General features: G+C 36.7%; 1 protein-coding gene across 8 annotated transcripts in view; it reads right to left on the bottom strand.

Moving 5' to 3' along the window:
- NUBPL (NUBP iron-sulfur cluster assembly factor, mitochondrial) overlaps window positions 1-19473 on the bottom strand; it is a 275614-nt gene that overhangs the window by 206401 nt on the left and 49740 nt on the right. For 2 of the 8 annotated variants that reach the window (XM_074393332.1, XM_074393333.1), the window contains exon 3: window positions 17547-17647. The exons of 3 other annotated variants lie outside the window; for them this stretch is intronic. Coding sequence is in view for 2 of the 5 variants with exons in the window: in XM_074393329.1 (XP_074249430.1) it covers window positions 18556-18564 (9 nt within the window). In the remaining 3 variants the exon portion in view is untranslated. Of the gene's footprint in view, window positions 1-17546; window positions 17648-18555; window positions 18694-19473 lie in introns of all 8 variants that reach the window. 3 more of the 8 variants (XM_074393329.1, XM_074393330.1, XM_074393331.1) reach the window with 2 other exon arrangements.

Here is a 19473-nt window from a genome sequence, read left to right as displayed (position 1 = left end):
AAAAATGGGACGAAACCAGTGCAAAAAAGGACGAAAACTCCCGAAACCAGAACACCTCTCCTCCTAAAAGGGATCACAACTCCTCACCACCAAGGGAACCAGACCGGATGGAGAAGGAGTATGATGAAATGACAGAATCAGACTTCAGAAGGTGGGTAGTAAGAAACTACAGTGAGCTAAAAGAACATGTACTAACCCAATGCAAAGAAACTAGGAACCTTGAAAAAAGATTGGACGAAATGCTAATGAGAATGGACAACATAGAGAGGAATATAAGTGAATTGATGGAGCTGAAAAATGCAACACGAGAACTTCGCGAAACATGCACAAGTTTCAACAGCCGAATTGACCAAGCAGAAGAAAGGATATCAGAGGTCGAAGATCAACTCAATGAAATAAAAAGAGAAGGCAAGAACAGGGAAAAAAGCACAAAAAGGAATGAACAAAATCTTCAAGAAATGTGGGACTATGTGAAAAGACCTAATCTACATTTGATAGGTGTACCTGAATGTGACAGAGAGAATGAATCAAAGCTGGAAAATACTCTTCAGGATATTATCCAGGAAAACTTCCCCAACCTAGCAAGGCAGGCCAATATTCAAATCCAGGAAAAACAGAGAAGACCAGAAAGATATTCCTCAAGAAGAGCAACCCCAAGGCACATAATCGTTAGATTCACCAGGGTTGAAATGAAAGAGAAAATGCTAAGGGCAGCCAGAGAGAAAGGTCGGGTTACCCACAAAGGGAAGCCCATTAGACTCACAGCAGATCTCTCAGCAGAAACCCTACAAGCCAGAAGAGATTGGGGGCCAATATTCAACATCCTTAAAGAAAAGAACTTTCAACCCAGAATCTCCTATCCAGCCAAACTAAGCTTCATAAGTGAAGGAAAAATAAAATCCTTTGTGAACAAGCAAGTACTAAGAGATTTCATCACCACCAAACCTGCTCTACAAGAACTCCTGAAAGAGGATCTACACATATAAAGGAACAACCAGTACCAGCCACTCCAAAAACATACCAAATGGCAAAAGAGCATCAACACAATCAAGAATCTGTATCAACTAACCAACAAAACAGCCAAGTAGCATCAAAATGACAGTATCAAATTCACACATAACAATGCTATCCCTAAATGTAAATGGACTAAATGTCCCAATCAAAAGACACAGACTGGCAAATTGGATAAAAAGCCAAAACCCATCAGTGTGCTGTATCCAGGAAACCCATCTTACAAGCAAGGATACACAAAGGCTCAAAACAAAGGGATGGAGGAAGATCTACCAAGCAAATGGAGAGCAAAAAAAAGCAGGAGTTGCAATTCTCATCTCTGATAAAATAGACTTTAAAGCAACAAAGATCAAAAGAGACAAAGAAGGACATTACATAATGGTAAAAGGATCACTGCAACAAGAAGAGCTAACGATCCTAAATATATATGCACCCAAGACAGGAGCACCCAGATACATAAGGCAAGTTCTTAATGACTTACAAAGAGACTTAGACTCCCACACAATAATAGTGGGAGACTTTAACACTGCATTGTCAATGTTAGACAGATCAACCAGACAGAAAATCAACAAGGATATCCAGGACCTGAACTCAGACTTGGAACAAGCAAACCTAATAGACATTTACAGAACTCTCCACCCCATATCCACAGAATATACATTCTTCTCAGCACCACATCACACCTACTTTATAAATTGACCACATAATTGGCAATAAATCACTCCTCAGCAAATGCAAAAGAACGGAAATCATAACAAACAGTCTCTCAGACCACAGTGCAATTGAGTTAGAACTCAGAATGCAGAAACTAACTCAGAATCGCACGGCTTCATGGAAACTGAACAACTTGCGCTTGAATGTTGACTGGATAAACAATGAAATGAAGGCAGAAATAAAGATGTTTTTTGAAACCAATGAGAACGAAGACACAACATACCAGAATCTCTGGGACACATTTAAAGCAGTCTCTAGAGGAAAATATATAGCAATGAGTGCCCACATGAGAAGAAAGGAGTGATCTAAAATTGACACCATATCATCAAAATTGAAAGAGCTAGAGGAGCAAGAACAAAAAAACTCAAAACCTAAAGGAAGACAGGAAATAACTAAGATCAGAGCAGAACTAAAGGAAATAGAGACACAAAAAACTCTTCAAAAAATCAATAAATCCAGGAGCTAGTTTTTCAAAAAGATCAACAAAATAGACAGACCACTAGCCAGATTAATAAAAAAGAAAAGAGAATAACCAAATTGATGCAATAGGATATCACCACAGATTCCACAGAAATCCAAACCATCATCAGAGATTATTACAAACAACTCTATGCATATAAACCAGTAAACCTGGAAGAAATGGATAAATTCCTGGACACCTGCATCCTCCCAAGCCTAAACCAGGAAGAAGTCAAAACCCTGAATAGACCAATAACAAGGTCTGAAGTTGAGGCAGCAATTAAGAGCCTACCACCCAAAAAAAGCCCAGGTCCAGATGGGTTCACAGCTGAATTCTACCAGACATACAAAGAGGAGCTGATACCACTCCTTCTGAAACTATTCCAGACAATCCAAAAAGAGGGAATCCTTCCCAAATCATTTTATGAGACCAACATCATCCTGATACCAAAACCTGGCAGAGACTCAACAAGAAAAGAAAACTTCAGGCCAATATCCATGATGAACATAGATGCAAAAATCTTCAATAAAATACTGGCAAGCCGATTGCAACAGCATATCAAAAAGCTTATCCACCATGATCAAGTAGGATTCATCCCACGGATGCAAGGCTGGTTCAACATACATAAGTCCATAAATGTAATTCACCACATAAACAGAACCAAAGACAAAAACCACATGATTATCTCAATTGATGCACAGAAGGCCTTTGACAAAATTCAACAGCCTTTTATGCTAAAAACCCTCAATAAACTAGGTATTGACGGAACGTATCTCAAAATAATAAAAGCTATTTACGACAAACCAACAGCCAATATCATACTGAATGGGCAAAAACTGGAAGCATTCCCTTTGAAATCTAGCACGAGACAAGGATGCCCTCTCTCACCACTCCTGTTCAATACAGTACTGGAAGTTCTAGCCAGAGCAATCAGGCAAGAAAAAGAAATAAAGGGTATTCAAATAGGAAAGGAGGAAATCAAATTGTCTCTATTTGCAGATGACATGATTGTATATCTAGAAGACCCCATCGTCTCAGCCCAAAATCTCCTGAAACTGATAAACAACTTCAGCAAAGTCTCAGGATAAAAAATCAACGTGCAAAAATCACAAGCATTCCTATACACCAGTAACAGATTTAAATAGAGCCAAATCAAGAATGAACTGCTATTTGCAATTGCTACAAAGACAATAAAATACCTAGGAATACAACTAACAAGGAACGTAAAGGACCTCTTCAAGGAGAACTACAAGCCATTGCTCAACGAAATAAGAGAGGATACAAACAGATGGAGAAATATTCCATGTTCCTGGTTAGGAAGAATCAACATTGTGAAAACGGCCATACTGCCCAAAGTAATTTACAAATTCAACGCTATTCCCATCAAGCTACCAATGACCTTTTTCACAGAACTGGAAAGAACCACCTTAAACTTCATATGGAACCAAAAGAGAGCCCATATAGCCAAGTCAGTTCTAAGCAAAAAGAACAAGGCAGGAGGCATCACACTACCGGACTTCAAACTATACTACAAGGCTACAGTAATCAAAACAGCATGGTACTGGTACCAAAACAGAGATATAGACCAATGGAACAGAACAGAGGCCTCAGAGGAAATACAAAATATCTACAACCATCTGATCTTCGACAAACCTGACAAAAACAAGCAATGGGGAAAGGACTCCCTGTTTAATAAATGGTGTTGGGAAAACTGGCTAGCCATGTGCAAAAGCAGAAACTGGACCCCTTCCTGACACCTTACACCAAAATTAACTCCAGATGGATTAAAGACTTAAACATCAGACCTAACACCATAAAAACCCTAGTAGAAAATCTAGGCAAAACCATTCAGGACATAGGCGTAGGCAAGGACTTCATGACCAAAATGCCAAAAGCAATGGCAACAAAAGCCAAAATAGACAAATGGGACCTAATCAAACTCCACAGCTTCTGCATGGCAAAAGAAACAGTCAGTTGAGTGAATTAACAACCAACAGAATGGGAAAAAATTTTCGCAGTCTACCCATCTGACAAGGGGCTGACATCCAGAATTTACAAAGAACTAAAACAGATCTACAAGAAAAAGACAAACAAGCCCATTCAAAAATGGGTGAAGGACATGAACAGACACTTTACAAAAGAAGACATACAGGAGGCCAGCAAACATATGAAAAAATGCTCATCATCATGGGTCATTAGAGAAATGCAAATCAAAACCACATTGAGATACCATCTCACACCAGTTAGAATGGCGATCATTAAAAAATCTGGAGACCACAGATGCTGGAGAGGATGTGGAGAAATAGGAACACTTTTACATCGTTGGTGGGAGTGTAAATTAATTCAACCATTGTGGAAGACAGTGTGGCAAGTCCTCAATGACCTAAAAATAGAAATCCCATTTGATCCAGCAATCCCATTACTGGGTATATATCCAAAGGATTATAAATCATTCTACTATAAGGACATATGCACACGAATATTCATTGCAGCACAGTTTACAATAGCAAAGACCTGGAACCAACCCAAATGCCCATCGATGATAGACTGGATAGGGAAAATGTGGTACATATACACCATGGAATATTACACAGCCATCAAAAACAACGAGTTCGTGTTCTTTGAAGGGACGTGGATGAACCTGGAAACCATCATTCTCAGCAAACTGACACAAGAGCAGAAAATCAAACACTGCATGTTCTCACTCATAGGCAGGTGTTGAACAATGAGAACACATGGATACAGGGAGGGGAGCACTACACACTGGGGTCCGTTGCGGGGAAATGGGGGAGGGATGGGGGGGTGGGGAGGTGGGAAGAGACAGCATGGGGAGAAATGACAGATACAGGAGAGGGGAAGGAAGGCAAGAAACCACACTGCCATGTGTGTACCTATGAAATAATCTTGCATGTTCTTCACATGTACCCCAAAACCTAAAATGCAATAAAAAAAAATTTTTAAGTTTAATGCATTTAGGTATTAGCTTTAAGAAGGGAGGAACAGTCAAGGAGAAATTTGACCAATTTAACTATTTTTTAAACCACAAACAGAATTTAGTTAAACTAAAACAATTACTATGGACAACAAGATTTTCAAATAAGGGGCCCTAAATCCTTTAGAAATATGGCTAATTGTTACTACCATATAAAAGTCTGCTAACGATATAACTATCTTCCTAGAATTTTATCTCTTTTCTGTATTTTTGTGATACCTTCAAGAACTAAAAACTACCACAAAATAATAATAAATACCAATAAAAACAAAAGTTATTTTAAGATTATCTTTGCTTGTTCTTATTTATATCAATGCTGGTTTTACAATGACATGAAGGGGGTTAGGTCCTAAGTTTCAAATTGATCTTCTAGCAATACCTGTCAAGTAAAATAACAGCTTTTTAAGTTTATGTTTCCATGAAACAAGAACATAAGTAAGTGTTCTAACTAATATAAGATTGCTAGGGCCAATTTTATCATCACTAGCTTTTCAAGTTTCCTTCAAAATGCTAGAAAAGATCTATCATCTACCCTGCTTCTAGAAGAAAACCAAGCTTGCCTAAAGATGAGCTCTTGACACAATGGTCCAAAAAAACTGAAGATCTCCCCTAACATTTACTATAGTAAGAGTAGATTTTACATATACCTAGATGGCTACCATTATACATTATATAAAAATTAAAGGGCTGGGCGTGGTGGCTCAAGCCTGTAATCCCAGCACTTTGGGAGGCCGAGGCGGGTGGATCACGAGGTCAAGAGATCGAGACCATCCTGGTCAACATGGTGAAACCCCGTCTCTACTAAAAATACAAAAAAAAATAGCTGGGCATGGCGGCGCGTGCCTGTAATCCCAGCTACTCAGGAGGCTGAGGCACGAGAATTGCCTGAACCCAGGAGGCGGAGGTTGCGGTGAGCCGAGATCCCGCCATTGCACTCCAGCCTGGGTAACAAGAGCGAAACTCCGTCTCAAAAAAAAAAAAAAAAAAAAATTAAGAGGAGGGGGAAATTATAAGATTTTAGAGTTCTTCTGCTTCCTAGAGAATAGAAATAACAGTAATGGACAATATTCTACATATTAGGTTCTCTGCATACTCTAAGAGACTGACCTAAATTTAGTCCCAATGTTTGCATATATCAAAAAGGAAACAGAGAGGAAAACATAAAGATCAGGAGGAAAAGAGAAAGAGATCAAAGAGAAAGAGAGATTGGGGCAAAGGGATGAAAGGATGGAGTAAGAACAGAATAAAAGGACATTAGTCAGCAAAGTTATATTAAGATACTGGATAAATAAAAAACCATACTTTTCAGACTATTTTACTGGAACTAAATTAGGATGTTCTGCTTAGATTTTATTTGTCATGAATAAAGTCAGTATCCATTAACAGAAACACCAAAGCACACATTAATTAAAACATATTATACTTAGAATTGGCACAGCTACTGGACCAGTACAATTACCATTGACACAAAAATAAATTTAAACAGATTTTTCAAGTCTAGAATTCAGTCATGTTCAAAAGATGCCAAATAAACTTCATTTGTTTTTCACAATTTACTCCATTATTTTAAAATAGGCTCCAAGTATGTAAACAGTGTTCCACTTTAAATTTCCAGTTTTATACTGCTAGGAAAATAAATGAGCAAGGTAAAAGCCTATAAATAAATGTATGCAGCTGGGTGTCTAACTAGCTAAGTTTTATGAATCCTTTCCAACTCATTCCTCCTATAATAATTATATTTAGTCAAGAAAGCTCCAATTAGGATTTTCTTCAATTTCAGTCAGATTCAAAAGAATATTCACTACAAAAGCTATATAATACAAACAGATAAAAAAAATTACTACTAGCAAAAATCACTGTAAACTTACTACTAGAAAGTGTGATTGTCATCTTTAATGTCACCATAAACTTAACCTACTATGTTGGTATCTAACAATATACTCTTTTTCTGACTCTCCTACAGATCTCCTAGCAGATGACATAAAACAAGATAGATCAAACTTCAAGATAACAATTAGTTTTTTGGATTTGTTTATAATTTATAACACCCTGTGGAAGTTTTAAAAGGTGGCAGATTTATTCAAGAGTGATTATACTGTTTCATTACTGCATGAAAGCTGCAATTTGAGAGCCTACACGTCCTATTTTTTTGTGTTGAATTTCAAAGGCATGAACCGCAGTTTTGATACTGCTTTGTTCTTCCAACACAGAATTTATACTAAATAAGATTGTAAAGCTTCATAACAAGTTCCTTGTTATCCATGTCTTCTGCTAATAGAACCCATCAAAACAACATCTTAGAATGCTCCCATTCAGTTATTTCTAAATAAACATTCCTTTAAGACCTACCTAAAAGTTGTACTTCTAAAAAAGTACCCAGCTAAGACTCTCATGATTCCCTGTATATTTTAATCAACTTAACCTTGGACTCACAGTTAGTACGTAACTCAATTTAGAAATAATTCAAGCCTATTCTTTCTTCTCTTTCTGCCTTCCTTTAAGTCAAGCTGCCAATCATAAGAATTTCAATCTCTTAGTAGAGAAAAATATATGTTTCCAAATTCTATTAGCTAAGATTAAATAAAAATCTAATTGTCAGAAGACCTAATGGTTAACAAGGTGATAAGAGAACAATTTCCTAGTGGTTTATCAAAGGACTGTCTAAATCTTTAAGTCCAATCAGGAAAAAAGAGAAACAAGAGCAGCATAAAAGAAAAAAAATCATCTGGCTGGTTAGAACACAATCTGAGAGGAGCTCATGAAAAGTACAGAAGAATCCCAAATGATAAACTATCAATAATTACTCTCAAAAGAGGTACAAAGTAGAAATGGAAGACAAATGACATATTTAGTTTTGGGGTTTTTTTTCAGACAGGGTCTTGTTCTGTTGCCCACACTAGAGTGCAGTAGTGCAATTGGGGCCTTGACCTCCCTGGCTCAAGCAACAATACTCCCACTTCAGTGTCTTGAGTAACTAGGACTACAGGTACCAGCCACCATGCCCAGCTATTTTTTTTTTTCTTCATTTTTTGTAGGGACAGAGTCTCACCATGTTGCCCTGGCTGGTCTCAAACTCTGGGGCTCAAGCCATCCTCCTGCCTCAACCTCCCAAAGTGCTGGGGTTACAGGTGTGACCCACCATACCTAGTCAATAATCAATTTCAAATTAAAGACTCTATTTTAGAGTAGGAAGAAACCTAAGAGATCATCTTAGCCTTCTAATTTTTAGTGATAAACTAAGGCCCAGAGATAATGACATTCTTGGGCCTAGGATCCCAAGTCTCTCTAAAATATATCAAGAAACCTAACCATTCAACAATCACTAGCGACTTACCATACCTCTTTCATCTCATCTTCTACTTCCCTTTTCCAATCCACTGCATACATATTATCCTCTTGCAGCTTCTCAGACACACAAGGAACACCCCAGAAATAGGAGTTTTGCAGTTGCTATTCCTTCAGCCAGAAATCCTGCTCCACCAGATATCCACCTGGTCTTTTCCTCACTTCTTTCAAGTCTTGATTTAAATATAACCATATAGTAAGGCATTCATTGACCACTCTATCTAAAATTGCAACTCCCTGACCACAACATTATGCATTTCCTATTCCCCACCCTGCTTTTTTCTTCTTAGTATCTATATTAGTATTCAACATACTATATACATTTGTTTCTAGGTATCTGCAGGGGATTGGTTCCAGGACACCTCCACCCCATACCAAAATTCTCAGACTCATATGTAAAATGGCCTAATATTTGCAGAAAACCTGTACACATACTCCCACATACTTTAAATCATCTCTAGATTACTGATACCATACAATATAAGTTTTATGCAAAGGGTTATTATAGCGTATTTTTATTTGTATTACTTTTTGTTGTTGCATTATTTATTGAGTTTTTAAAAATATTATTGATCCACAGTTGGTTGAATCCACTGATACAAAACCAGCAGATAGGGAGTACCAATGTATTTATCTATTGTTTACTGTCTCCCCTACTAGAATATAAATCCCCTGAGGGTATTTTTGCCTGCTTTGTTCACTACTATATAACCAGAATGTAGAAGAACAGGTAGTTATGGAGATTCCCTACTACATCCCAGAAATTCTGAATCATTAGGTCTGAGCTGCCATCCAACAAATTATATATGCAGCACTCTAGGGTATAAGATGACCACAATGTGAAAAACAGAAATATGGATAATACAGAAAAGAGAGATGAAAATTTGCCACTAAGCCTTGGGACCAGCAGGATCATAATAAGATTAATCTACAGTAATCAATAATAACGTTAAAGAGGTCCTTTTTAAAATGATTTTTTAAAGGTAGTAAACATTCTGCCTTCTGTGTGAACAGTCAATAAATATTGCATGGGATATATACATTAAAAAATTATTCATTGTTTATCTGAAATTCAAATTTGTTATTTGCTAAATCTGACAACCCTTATCCCAGCATTTCTTCTCAACAGGGCTCCAAGAATGATTCAGATGAAATATAAGTCAGATTGAGTTATTACTCTGCTCAGAACTCTTCATTGCCACCACTCTTCCCATTTCACTCCTGTAAAAGCCAAAGTCCTTTTACAACCATTCACCCCACATAACCCAGCCAGTTCCCCACCCCAACTCCTGCCTCCCAAACCTAGAAATTTTCATCACCTATTACTCCGTTTCACTTCTTCCTCCAGAAATCACATTGACCTTATTACTATTCCTTGAATGGTATTCTAGGCATGCTTCCACCTATTGGCCTTTGCCCTGGCTCTTCCTTCTCCCTGAGATACTCTTCCCTCAGATAGTCACATAGCCTACTTTCATATTCTTCTCTTCTCTGCTCAAGTGTCATCTCTTCAATGGAGACTATCATATTTTAAAATGCGAACCAGCACTAACCCTTAAGTACTATCCCTTCCCCATCTCAGTTGACTTGTATCACTTTCTAACATACTATTTAACTTACTTGTGATGTTTATTATCTACTTGCTGTAAGTTCCATAAGAACAGGAATATCCCCGAGTATCCTGAACAGTAAGAATTAAATATTTGTTAAATAAAACGGTAAGTAAATGAACTAATGAATGAATGAACAAACCTCCATCTGTTACTCTGTAGAATTTTGGTATTGGTTACTATATGATCCCTAAGGTGTCATAAGTTTTAACATACTATGACTTCAAGAAAGTCCCTCCTCTAATACCTCTACACTAATATTTTAAGTTATAGGACTCAAAATTAAATAATATTACTATATAATAATTATATGATAATATATAGCTTAAAAATATTCTAGTGTTAAAAAGGGGGTCATACATTTCCTTGCAGTCTATGCCTAACCACCATTTTCTCCCAAGAAAATCTAATATCATCTTCATTTTTCCACTGACCTAAACTCCAAAAAAAATAGACTTCATGAAAGAAAATCTAGTGCAAAGAATAGCTATGGTTCTATGGTAGCTTTATTAAAAACTATGACCGGCTCAGTGGCTCACAACTGTAATCTCAGCACTTTGGGAGGCCAAGGCAGGCGGATTACTTGAGGTCAGGAGTTTGAGACCAATCTGGCCAACACAGTGAAAACCCATCTCTATTAAAACTACAAAAATTAGCCTGGAGTGGTGGCAGCGCCTGTAATCCCAGCTACTTGGGAGGCTGAGGCAAGAGAATCACTTGAACCTATGAGGCAGAGGTTACAGTGAGCAGAGATCATGCCATTGCACTCTAGCCTGGGTGACAGAGTGAGACTCCATCTCAAATACATATACATACACACACACACACACACACACACACACACACACACACACAATAAAGTACACTGTCTAAATCTTTGAAAACTAAAGCCACAGTATGGTATGGAAAAGCTAATCAAAAAGCAGGAAATTTTTTATCTGCTTACTAGCAAGATTTAGTACAATAGGGTTTCAAATATAAAAAAGCTGCAAATTTGGATTTTTCTTTCCGAAACTGGAGAAGCAATATCTCCTTTAGTTGGAAAACAGTTGCCTTAAGTGTCACATTTTCATTTAATAAGGAGGGAAAAGTAAGTCAGCAATAAAACACCTAAGATTAAGAGAAGAAAAACTTTAAATCCTTGGTCTGTGTAATTTAAAAAAAAATAAAAATAAAAAGTTTTAATGCCCTTAGTAAGTAAAGTCTTCAAATGCCAAAAAAATTAAAAGCCTTTAACCACCGTGGTGGTGCTTATAAAATGCAGAAAATGCTTATAAACACTAAACTCTAAAAATCATAGTTATCTGTTATATAAACTAGTCATTTTGTTGCAAGGAAGCCTGGAGACCTAGCAACCTAACTAAACAAGAACCTTTCCCCAAACAAATAAAGTACTGCAGCAAAGATGCTGGAAAACCAACATCAATTCCTTAAGAATGTCCTTAACTAAACTGCAATGCAGGGGAAAGCATTTATAATTCTGATAGCAGCTCTTCTAAAGCAAAGCAATTATAAGATCAGATATGAACAGAACACTTGATCCACCCTCCAGACTCAAAATCAGAGCAGCCCAGCAGCTGGTTTTGAAACCCACAGTTCCACATGCTCTGTTCTCTTCCCCTCAATGACCCTTCAAACACTGCTATGCTGAGAATCAAAGGCCCTCTGTTCCTCAAGGATATGGGATGGGGAAAAATAATTTCCTGATTGGAAAAAAAAAAATGAGAGAAGAAAAATGAACTCGTGAAAGCCAAGTCAGAAAGAAGGTAAATAATTTTTTAAAAAAGAATTGTTCCACCTGAACCTAGGAGGCAGAGGTTTCAGTGAGTTGAGATCATGCCACTGCACCCCAGCCTGGGTGACAGAGTGAGACTCCGTTTCAAAAAAAGAAAAGAAAAAGGATGATTCTGTGAGAAAGATTTGGATAAATTCTTATTAGACAAAATCAGATAATGAAATTCAAAGGATGTGGAGTAGTTTTACCACCTGTATGTTACACATAAAGGGAAACTAAGGTAGAATACACTAAATGCAAAATGAGGGTAAGGCTTGTCATTTTAACTCATAAGTAAATTCAGCAACTTCCTTGAACAAAGTAGGGAGAATGAATTACTGATAGCAAGCTGTCAGTAATTCTGAAAGAAATTTTTAAAAGGTAGGCAAAAGAGTACTGAGGAGGAAACATCCAACCAATAGCTTCTTTAGAGCTATACTAACAATACTGCTACAGCTTCTAATGGGGAATTTCAAAGCATGCTATACACAATGCTATCTACCTAAAACCATACAGAAAATAAGGTGGGGGTTGGAAGAGGCAGCAGTTTGGAGATTTTTACCTATATGAAGATATGTTAACACAGTATTTTATTTCATTGTGTTGAGTGAATGTGGTATGTGTGTGCTTGCGGAAGAGGAGAAAGAGCAAATGTGTAAGAAAAAATACCTAATAGAAGATTGGCTTTAGGATCTACTCTAACACACTCTCATCCCTCTACTATACATTTAATTTTTTAAAAAACATTTCATCTTTCATTTTAATATGTGATGTTAAGTTTCTTATTCTGTACATTGAATTATTCTTATAAAAGACACTGTAGAGATAGACATACAGGTTTCAAATCAATTAATACTATTAATATATATTTCAGGTTTGCCATTAGTAAAACTGCTTATATTTTATATAAAATATATGAAACGAGGATTTAACCTACTCAATCACAGATGTCATCTAAATCATGAGTGATATAAACAACTGTACTATATTCACATATAGACATTATTATACAACTCTATCAAATTTAAAATAAAGTTCAAAAACTATGAAAAATTATCAACGCCCCATAATGATTATTACCCACAAACTGATGCTATAAATATATTAGTACCTAAGCTCAGGTAAGTAATATATATGGAATCAATTTCAATTAAATTGTTATTACAATATCACACTTTTAAAATCTGTTAGTTATATCTTGATGCAATATTTTAAATTAAGGGTCAATAACAGATCTTTTAAAAATATTAACACCTCACTCAAAGTTCAAAAAGAGTTAATCTATTAATTCCACTGCCAAGTAGTAACAATTTTTTAACAAATGAAAATGTTCTTTAGTACCATATGCATCACATAGGTGATTAGTATTTTTTTCTTTTTAAATAACTAACATATTAAAGGCATAACAGGATGCAGGAGAAAGCAAACTAGTATTTGTATCACTTAATAGATGGGTGATTACGGGTAAGTTATTAACCTCATCAAGCCTCAATTTCCTTACCTGTAAAGATTAAGATCTACTTTTTAAAAACAATGAAGACATTTAAAACCAAAAAAAAAAAAAAATCTAATTTACAGGATTTTTGTGAAGATTTTAGAGCATGGTAAATTTGTGAAACTTAAAGAATAGCTAACAGTACTATGTACACACAGTATATATGTACTATCTATGTGCCAGGTACTTCCTAAACACATACATATTTTAACTTATTTAATCCTCATGACAACCCTATAAAGTAGGTATACAATAACCCTCAATGAAGAAACCAAGGCACACAAAGGTTAGTAACTTGCCCAGGGTCAGACAATTCAAGTGCAGAAAACGGGAAAAGAACCCAAGCAACAGGGCTTCAGAGTCTGCAGGTAACACTACAACATGCTACCTCTTCCCAATATGACAAACTCATTCAAATTCCTAGCATAAAGTATGTACTCAATGTTAGCATCTTTATCCTTTCCACCAAGACCTCTCTATGCACAAAAGCAGGAAAAATAAGCATTCACCCTCAGTGGGTATTTATCACCCAAAACAACCGTCCAAAATTACATTCTAATTTTTAAACCAGGCAACCATATAAACTTTAAGAATAACAAAATGATCCTTAATGTGCACTTATTATTTGTATCTGAATTGATATTGTCTGTTTTTTAAGAGCAGGAACCATGTCTAGTTTAAGGTTTTACATGAGATCACTGTGAAAAATAGCCTCTAGCAAATATTAAGTAGCATATTTTATAAAAATTAAAGTCAGAGTCTTGGGTATATTAGTCAATTTTTAAGTTATGTAGATAATAGAGCACAGACACAGTCAAAAATCCAGTTAAGAAAATAAAGACTCATATGCTCTAGCCTAGAAAATAACGGATACTAAGCAACAATAGAAACAATTAGTTAATTCTGCTTTTCTTTTTGTTGTAGTTGTACAGAATCATATTCAGCTTCTTTTCCTTTTGTTGTAGTTGTACAGAAATTTGTGTTTCTATGCTAAATCAAATGCACATACTTACTATAAGCTAATACATAGTAGCCAGAGTTCATGACTCCTTACTACATGCCAGGCGTTATACTAGTGGCATTACATTTCAGCTCTGACAGATCAAGTGCCTAGCCTAAGTTCACACAGTTAACAAGTGAAGAGTTGGGATCAAATTCAGATTTGCCTGAATCCGTAGCCCATACTTTTTCTACCAAAAGTACCCAAATCTAGCCGTGTATAAAAATCACCTGGGGAGCTTGTTAACAAAATTGATGGTCAAATATCAGACCTAAAAATACCAATTCCCAGAAATTCTGATTTATTTAACAAGCTCCCAAATGATTCTTATGCAGGAAGTTGGCACCAGTACTAAGAGTAGCATTTAAAAGCCACTGTACTACTTTCAGCTGCCTCCTCTATTTTCCTTTAGGTTTCATGATTAGAAAGTGGGATTACAGAGTCCCAAACACTGAGGGTTAGATTCAGGTAAGTGACATTAATACAGTAAGGACCCAATTCAATTTTAAATTGGAAAAATCATTATGGAAAATGGCACCACCAATTTTTCATTCACTACCCAACTAGGACTCATCTTCAATGCCTTCCTCCCTTCTAATCTCTCTCTTAAATCTATCTCTTCCTTTGCGTTCTTACAACTAGAGGGTATTATCATATGTAGACACTGTTGGTTGCTATCCAACAGGAAATCCTAATCCCACCCCTCCTTTTCATAGGCAGAACTGACTTCCCACTGGAAAGGTAGGAAGTGTTAGATTCTCCACATTCCCAGTCTTCCCTGCAGCTAAAAGATATTCATGAGATCCAATCCTAATCAGTGAAGCTAGAAAATGACTGGTGAAAGTTTTCTTCCCTTGTAAATAAAAAATCAGGGAACACGCTCTTTTTCTTGCTCTTTACAATTCAGTGCGGCAGCCATCTTGTCACCATAAGAATTAAGCCAAGAGAAAGACAGAAATGCCATTCCTCAGCACTACTTTCTAGTTGAGCTACTTTCTGTAGTTCTCATTCCAAATATCTTGTAATTTCTTGCTATGACTTTGCTTACATAGTCCTTTCAACCTAGAATTACCTTCTGCTATTTTTCTACCTGCCAAAACTACACCTCACCTTCAAATTATTACCTCTGAAGGACTAGAATTAATTTGTCTGTTCTAATATATTATTTATACCCATGAACTGCTGCACTTGCCACATTCTTCCTTCTATGTAAATAAGTATGTATTAATATATCTTCCTCACAAGGCTGGAGGCTTTACGAGGGTAGCACCATGGATAAACATAGTGTGTGGTATAGATGGTTCTTGATTGGTTCAACTGAATTTGTCCATAATTACTTAGATATTCCCAACTGTGTTGTTTAGGGGCCAAATAACCATTGCACATTAAAGGGGGAAAAAAAAAACTGAAAGAAACGTTTGGGGTTTAAGAAAAATTATTTTTCGGGTACTTCAAACCTTGTACAACTTAAGATACAAAATATATTTTGTTAGTTGCTAAATGAGAATCATAAAGATAATGTTAAGCATTACAAAATGCTGAAAATACTTACTTGTATATGCCAATTCATCTGTGCTCTCTAAGAATTAAAATGACTTTTTAAATTCTATGTCAGCCAGTAAACTTCTCAGCTTCAATGTCATTAACATTTTAGTTCAACAGAAACACAGTCAGGAAATGCAAATCAAACCACAAGATACCCCTTCATAACCATGAGAATAACTATAACCAAAAAGACAGTAAGTATTGGTGAAGATGTAGAGAAAGTGGAATCCTCTTACACGGCTAGTGGGAATGTGAAACGGTACAGCCACTTTGAACAACAGTCTGGCAGTTCTTCAAACAGTTAGGCACAGAGTTACCACATGATTCACCAATTCCATTGCTAGGTATATAACCAAGAGAGCTGAAACATAGTAGCATGAGTCATGACAGCCAAAAAGCAGAAACAACTCTAATGTCTGTCAACTGATTAAATCAATAAACAGAATATGGTCTATCCATACAATGGAATATTATTCAGCAATAAAACGAAATAAAGCACTAAATACACTATAACAAGTTTGTCCATCCCACAACCTGAGAGCTGCATGTGGCCAAAACAGCTTTGAATGTGGCCCAACACAAACTCATAAACTTTCTTAAAACATTGAGAGTTTTTTGTGATTTTTTTTAAGCTCATCAACTATCACTAGTATTAGTGTATTTTATATGCAGCCCAAGGCAATTCTTTTTCCAGTGTAGGCCAGGGAGGCCAAAAGATTGAACACTCCTGTGCTACAAAATGGATGAACTTTGAAAACATGCTAAGTGAAAGAAACCCATCAGAAAAAGCACATATTGTATGAATCCTGTTACGAACAGATTATCTGTGTCCCCCAAAATTCATATGTTGAAATCCTAACCTCCAATGTGAAGGCACCGGAAGGTGGGGCCTTTGGAAGATAATTAGGCCATAAGGGTGGAGGCCTCATGAATGGGATTAGAGTCATTATAAAAGAGACCCCAAAGAGCTCTCTCACTCTTTCCACTATGTGATAATCCAATAAAATGAGAAGGCAACCTACAAACCAGGAAGCAGGCCCTTAACCAGACACTGGATCTGACAGCACCTTGATCCTGGACTTCCCAGCCTTCAGAACTGTGAGAAATAAGTTGTTGTTTAAGCCACACGGTCTATAGTAGTTTGTTATAGTAGCCCAGCCTAAAACAATTCCATTTATATGAAATACCCAAAATAGGCAAATGAATAGAGACAGAAAGTAGATTAGTAGTTGCCTAGGGCTTGGGTAAATGGGGGAATTAAGGAGCGACAATCACAGGGTATAGGATTTCTTTTGGGAGTAATAAAAATGTTCTAAAATTGGTGGTGATGAATGTAACTCTGTGAATATACTAAAAGCCACTGAATTGTACACTTCAAATGAATGAACTGCATAGTATGTGAACTATGCCTCTAAAACTGTCTTTAAAAAACTGCTGGGGGTCTGATGCAGTGGCTCTTGTCTGTAATCCCAGCACTTCAGGAGGCCAAGGTGGGAGGATCGCTTGAGCCCAAGTGTTCAAGACCAGCCTTGGCAATATAACAAGACCCCATCTCTATAAAAAAAAAACTTAAGAATTAGCCAGGTGTGGTGGCACATGCCTGTAGTCCCAGATCCTTGGGTGGCTGAGGTAGGAGAATGGCTTGAGCCTGGGAGGTGGAGGTTGGGTGACTCCAGCCTGGGCAACAGAGCAAGACCCTATCTGGAAAAAAAAAAAAGAAAACTGCTAGAACTTCACTCAGTTATGACAATTAGCAAGCCTTAAACACATAGGTTACTTAATAGTAGGTAAAACAGTACAGGCTGAAAGTATTGTGGTTTTGCATCTTGACCAAAAGATGACTGGAAAAATTTAACACATTTGTGAATTTTCAAAAGCAAGGGCAATTTTGTATACCAAACTTGAAAATATACATATTAGTTTCACATGCATTGGGAAAATGTATCTAACATCAACTCAGTTATACAGTCAAGAACCTGCAGTAGCCATCATCCTTGAGCCCTTCCTCTTCATCCTCATATCCAATCCATAACCAAGACCTACCAATTCTACCTCCTTCTCCATTTCCAATGTCAAGACTCCCATCCGAGATATTACCATGCTCTCTTGCTAAGGTTACTGTAATAGCCTAACCTGATATCCAGTGTCCACTCTAACATCCCCTCCATTCTCCATGCAACAGCAAAGTAATTTTTAAGAAAATCTGACCAGATTTACACCATGCTTAAAATTGCTTTCGATTGCCCTTAGAGATAGGAAGTAATAATGGTTGTAGGAAAGCAGATATAATTAGTATTACTCCCTGGGGGAAGTCTTCTTTCAACCCTCAGATTAGGATCAGTATCCTGTTACACGCTCTCCTGACAACAGGACTTCTTTACGGCACTTATCACAGATGTAATAACTCAAACTATCTTTCTTATTCTCTATCCAAAATTCCCACCACAGTATCTATCTAATATATAGCAGGTAGATAATAAACATGCTTTAAAGAAATGTCTTGGGTTCTCTAAATCATAAAACCACATGCTGTGTGATATAATAGGCTAACCTACCCAACTCTGCAAGGGCTAAAACCAACAGTTACCAAGAGAAACAAGAGAGGTTACCTGCCCCATCTCTGCTCCATGAGCCTCAGCAACACCGTCTTCGCCACCTTTGATTTACTACTGCCTATGTTATATTTCCTGCATCATTTATGAGACATGCACTTAAACAGCCAGCTTCCATCTTCCCTATCTAATCACCTATAAAAATAAAACATCATTTATATTATCACAATCATTTCCATGGCAAATATGAAAATGTCAGTGCCCTAACTCAAGGACTACAAGGAAAAATAGCAGCCTTGCAGGAAATTTTGTCAGAGGCAGATGTTAGCTACTCAAGTTCCATTTATAGGACATGTTTCCAAGCAAGTCTATTCTTTCCTGACTTTAATTTCCTCCTGTAAAAATGACATTTGGTAGACTCTCTAAATCTTGAAATTTTCCTTTTTCTTTTGATTAATTGTAACATCCTTTAGTAACATAAAAACAAATCCTTTTTTCTCTATCACTAAAACAGTATCTACTACCAGGCTACTTTTGCAAAGATTTGATGCTCAAAACATGTATCACTTATAACTAGGAAATCTAAAAGAATTGGTATTCACAACCTCTGTGGTATGACCATTGTAAAGACAAAACTGAGAGCTAATCAAGCTAAGTAAGTCTCATTAAATGGAGAAAAAAAATAAGTAATACTAAGATTTGCCTCTTAAGGACTTGATCAGATGTCTATGAACCCAGTGTCCAGGGAAAGTTCTACTCCAGTATTGCTGCAAACATTCTTCTTGTTACAAATATTTCCTCCACTCCCATCTTACCCCAAAAGAGTGGTCTGATCCTTCTTTTGAAACTTAATCCTTTGGAAAAGAAAAAAGACCAATAGTCTAACTAAAAAGCCTCTGTGCTGTTAAAGAAAAAAGTACACAAATTTTCCCCAAAACATCCTTCCCCTGGATAGGTGCCACTCCTAGTCATACA

Source organism: Saimiri boliviensis, chromosome 2 (assembly GCF_048565385.1).
Source record: "Saimiri boliviensis isolate mSaiBol1 chromosome 2, mSaiBol1.pri, whole genome shotgun sequence".
In the NCBI taxonomy this organism is placed as follows: Eukaryota; Metazoa; Chordata; class Mammalia; order Primates; family Cebidae; genus Saimiri; species Saimiri boliviensis.
This window is presented reverse-complemented; position numbering and strand designations above follow the sequence as displayed.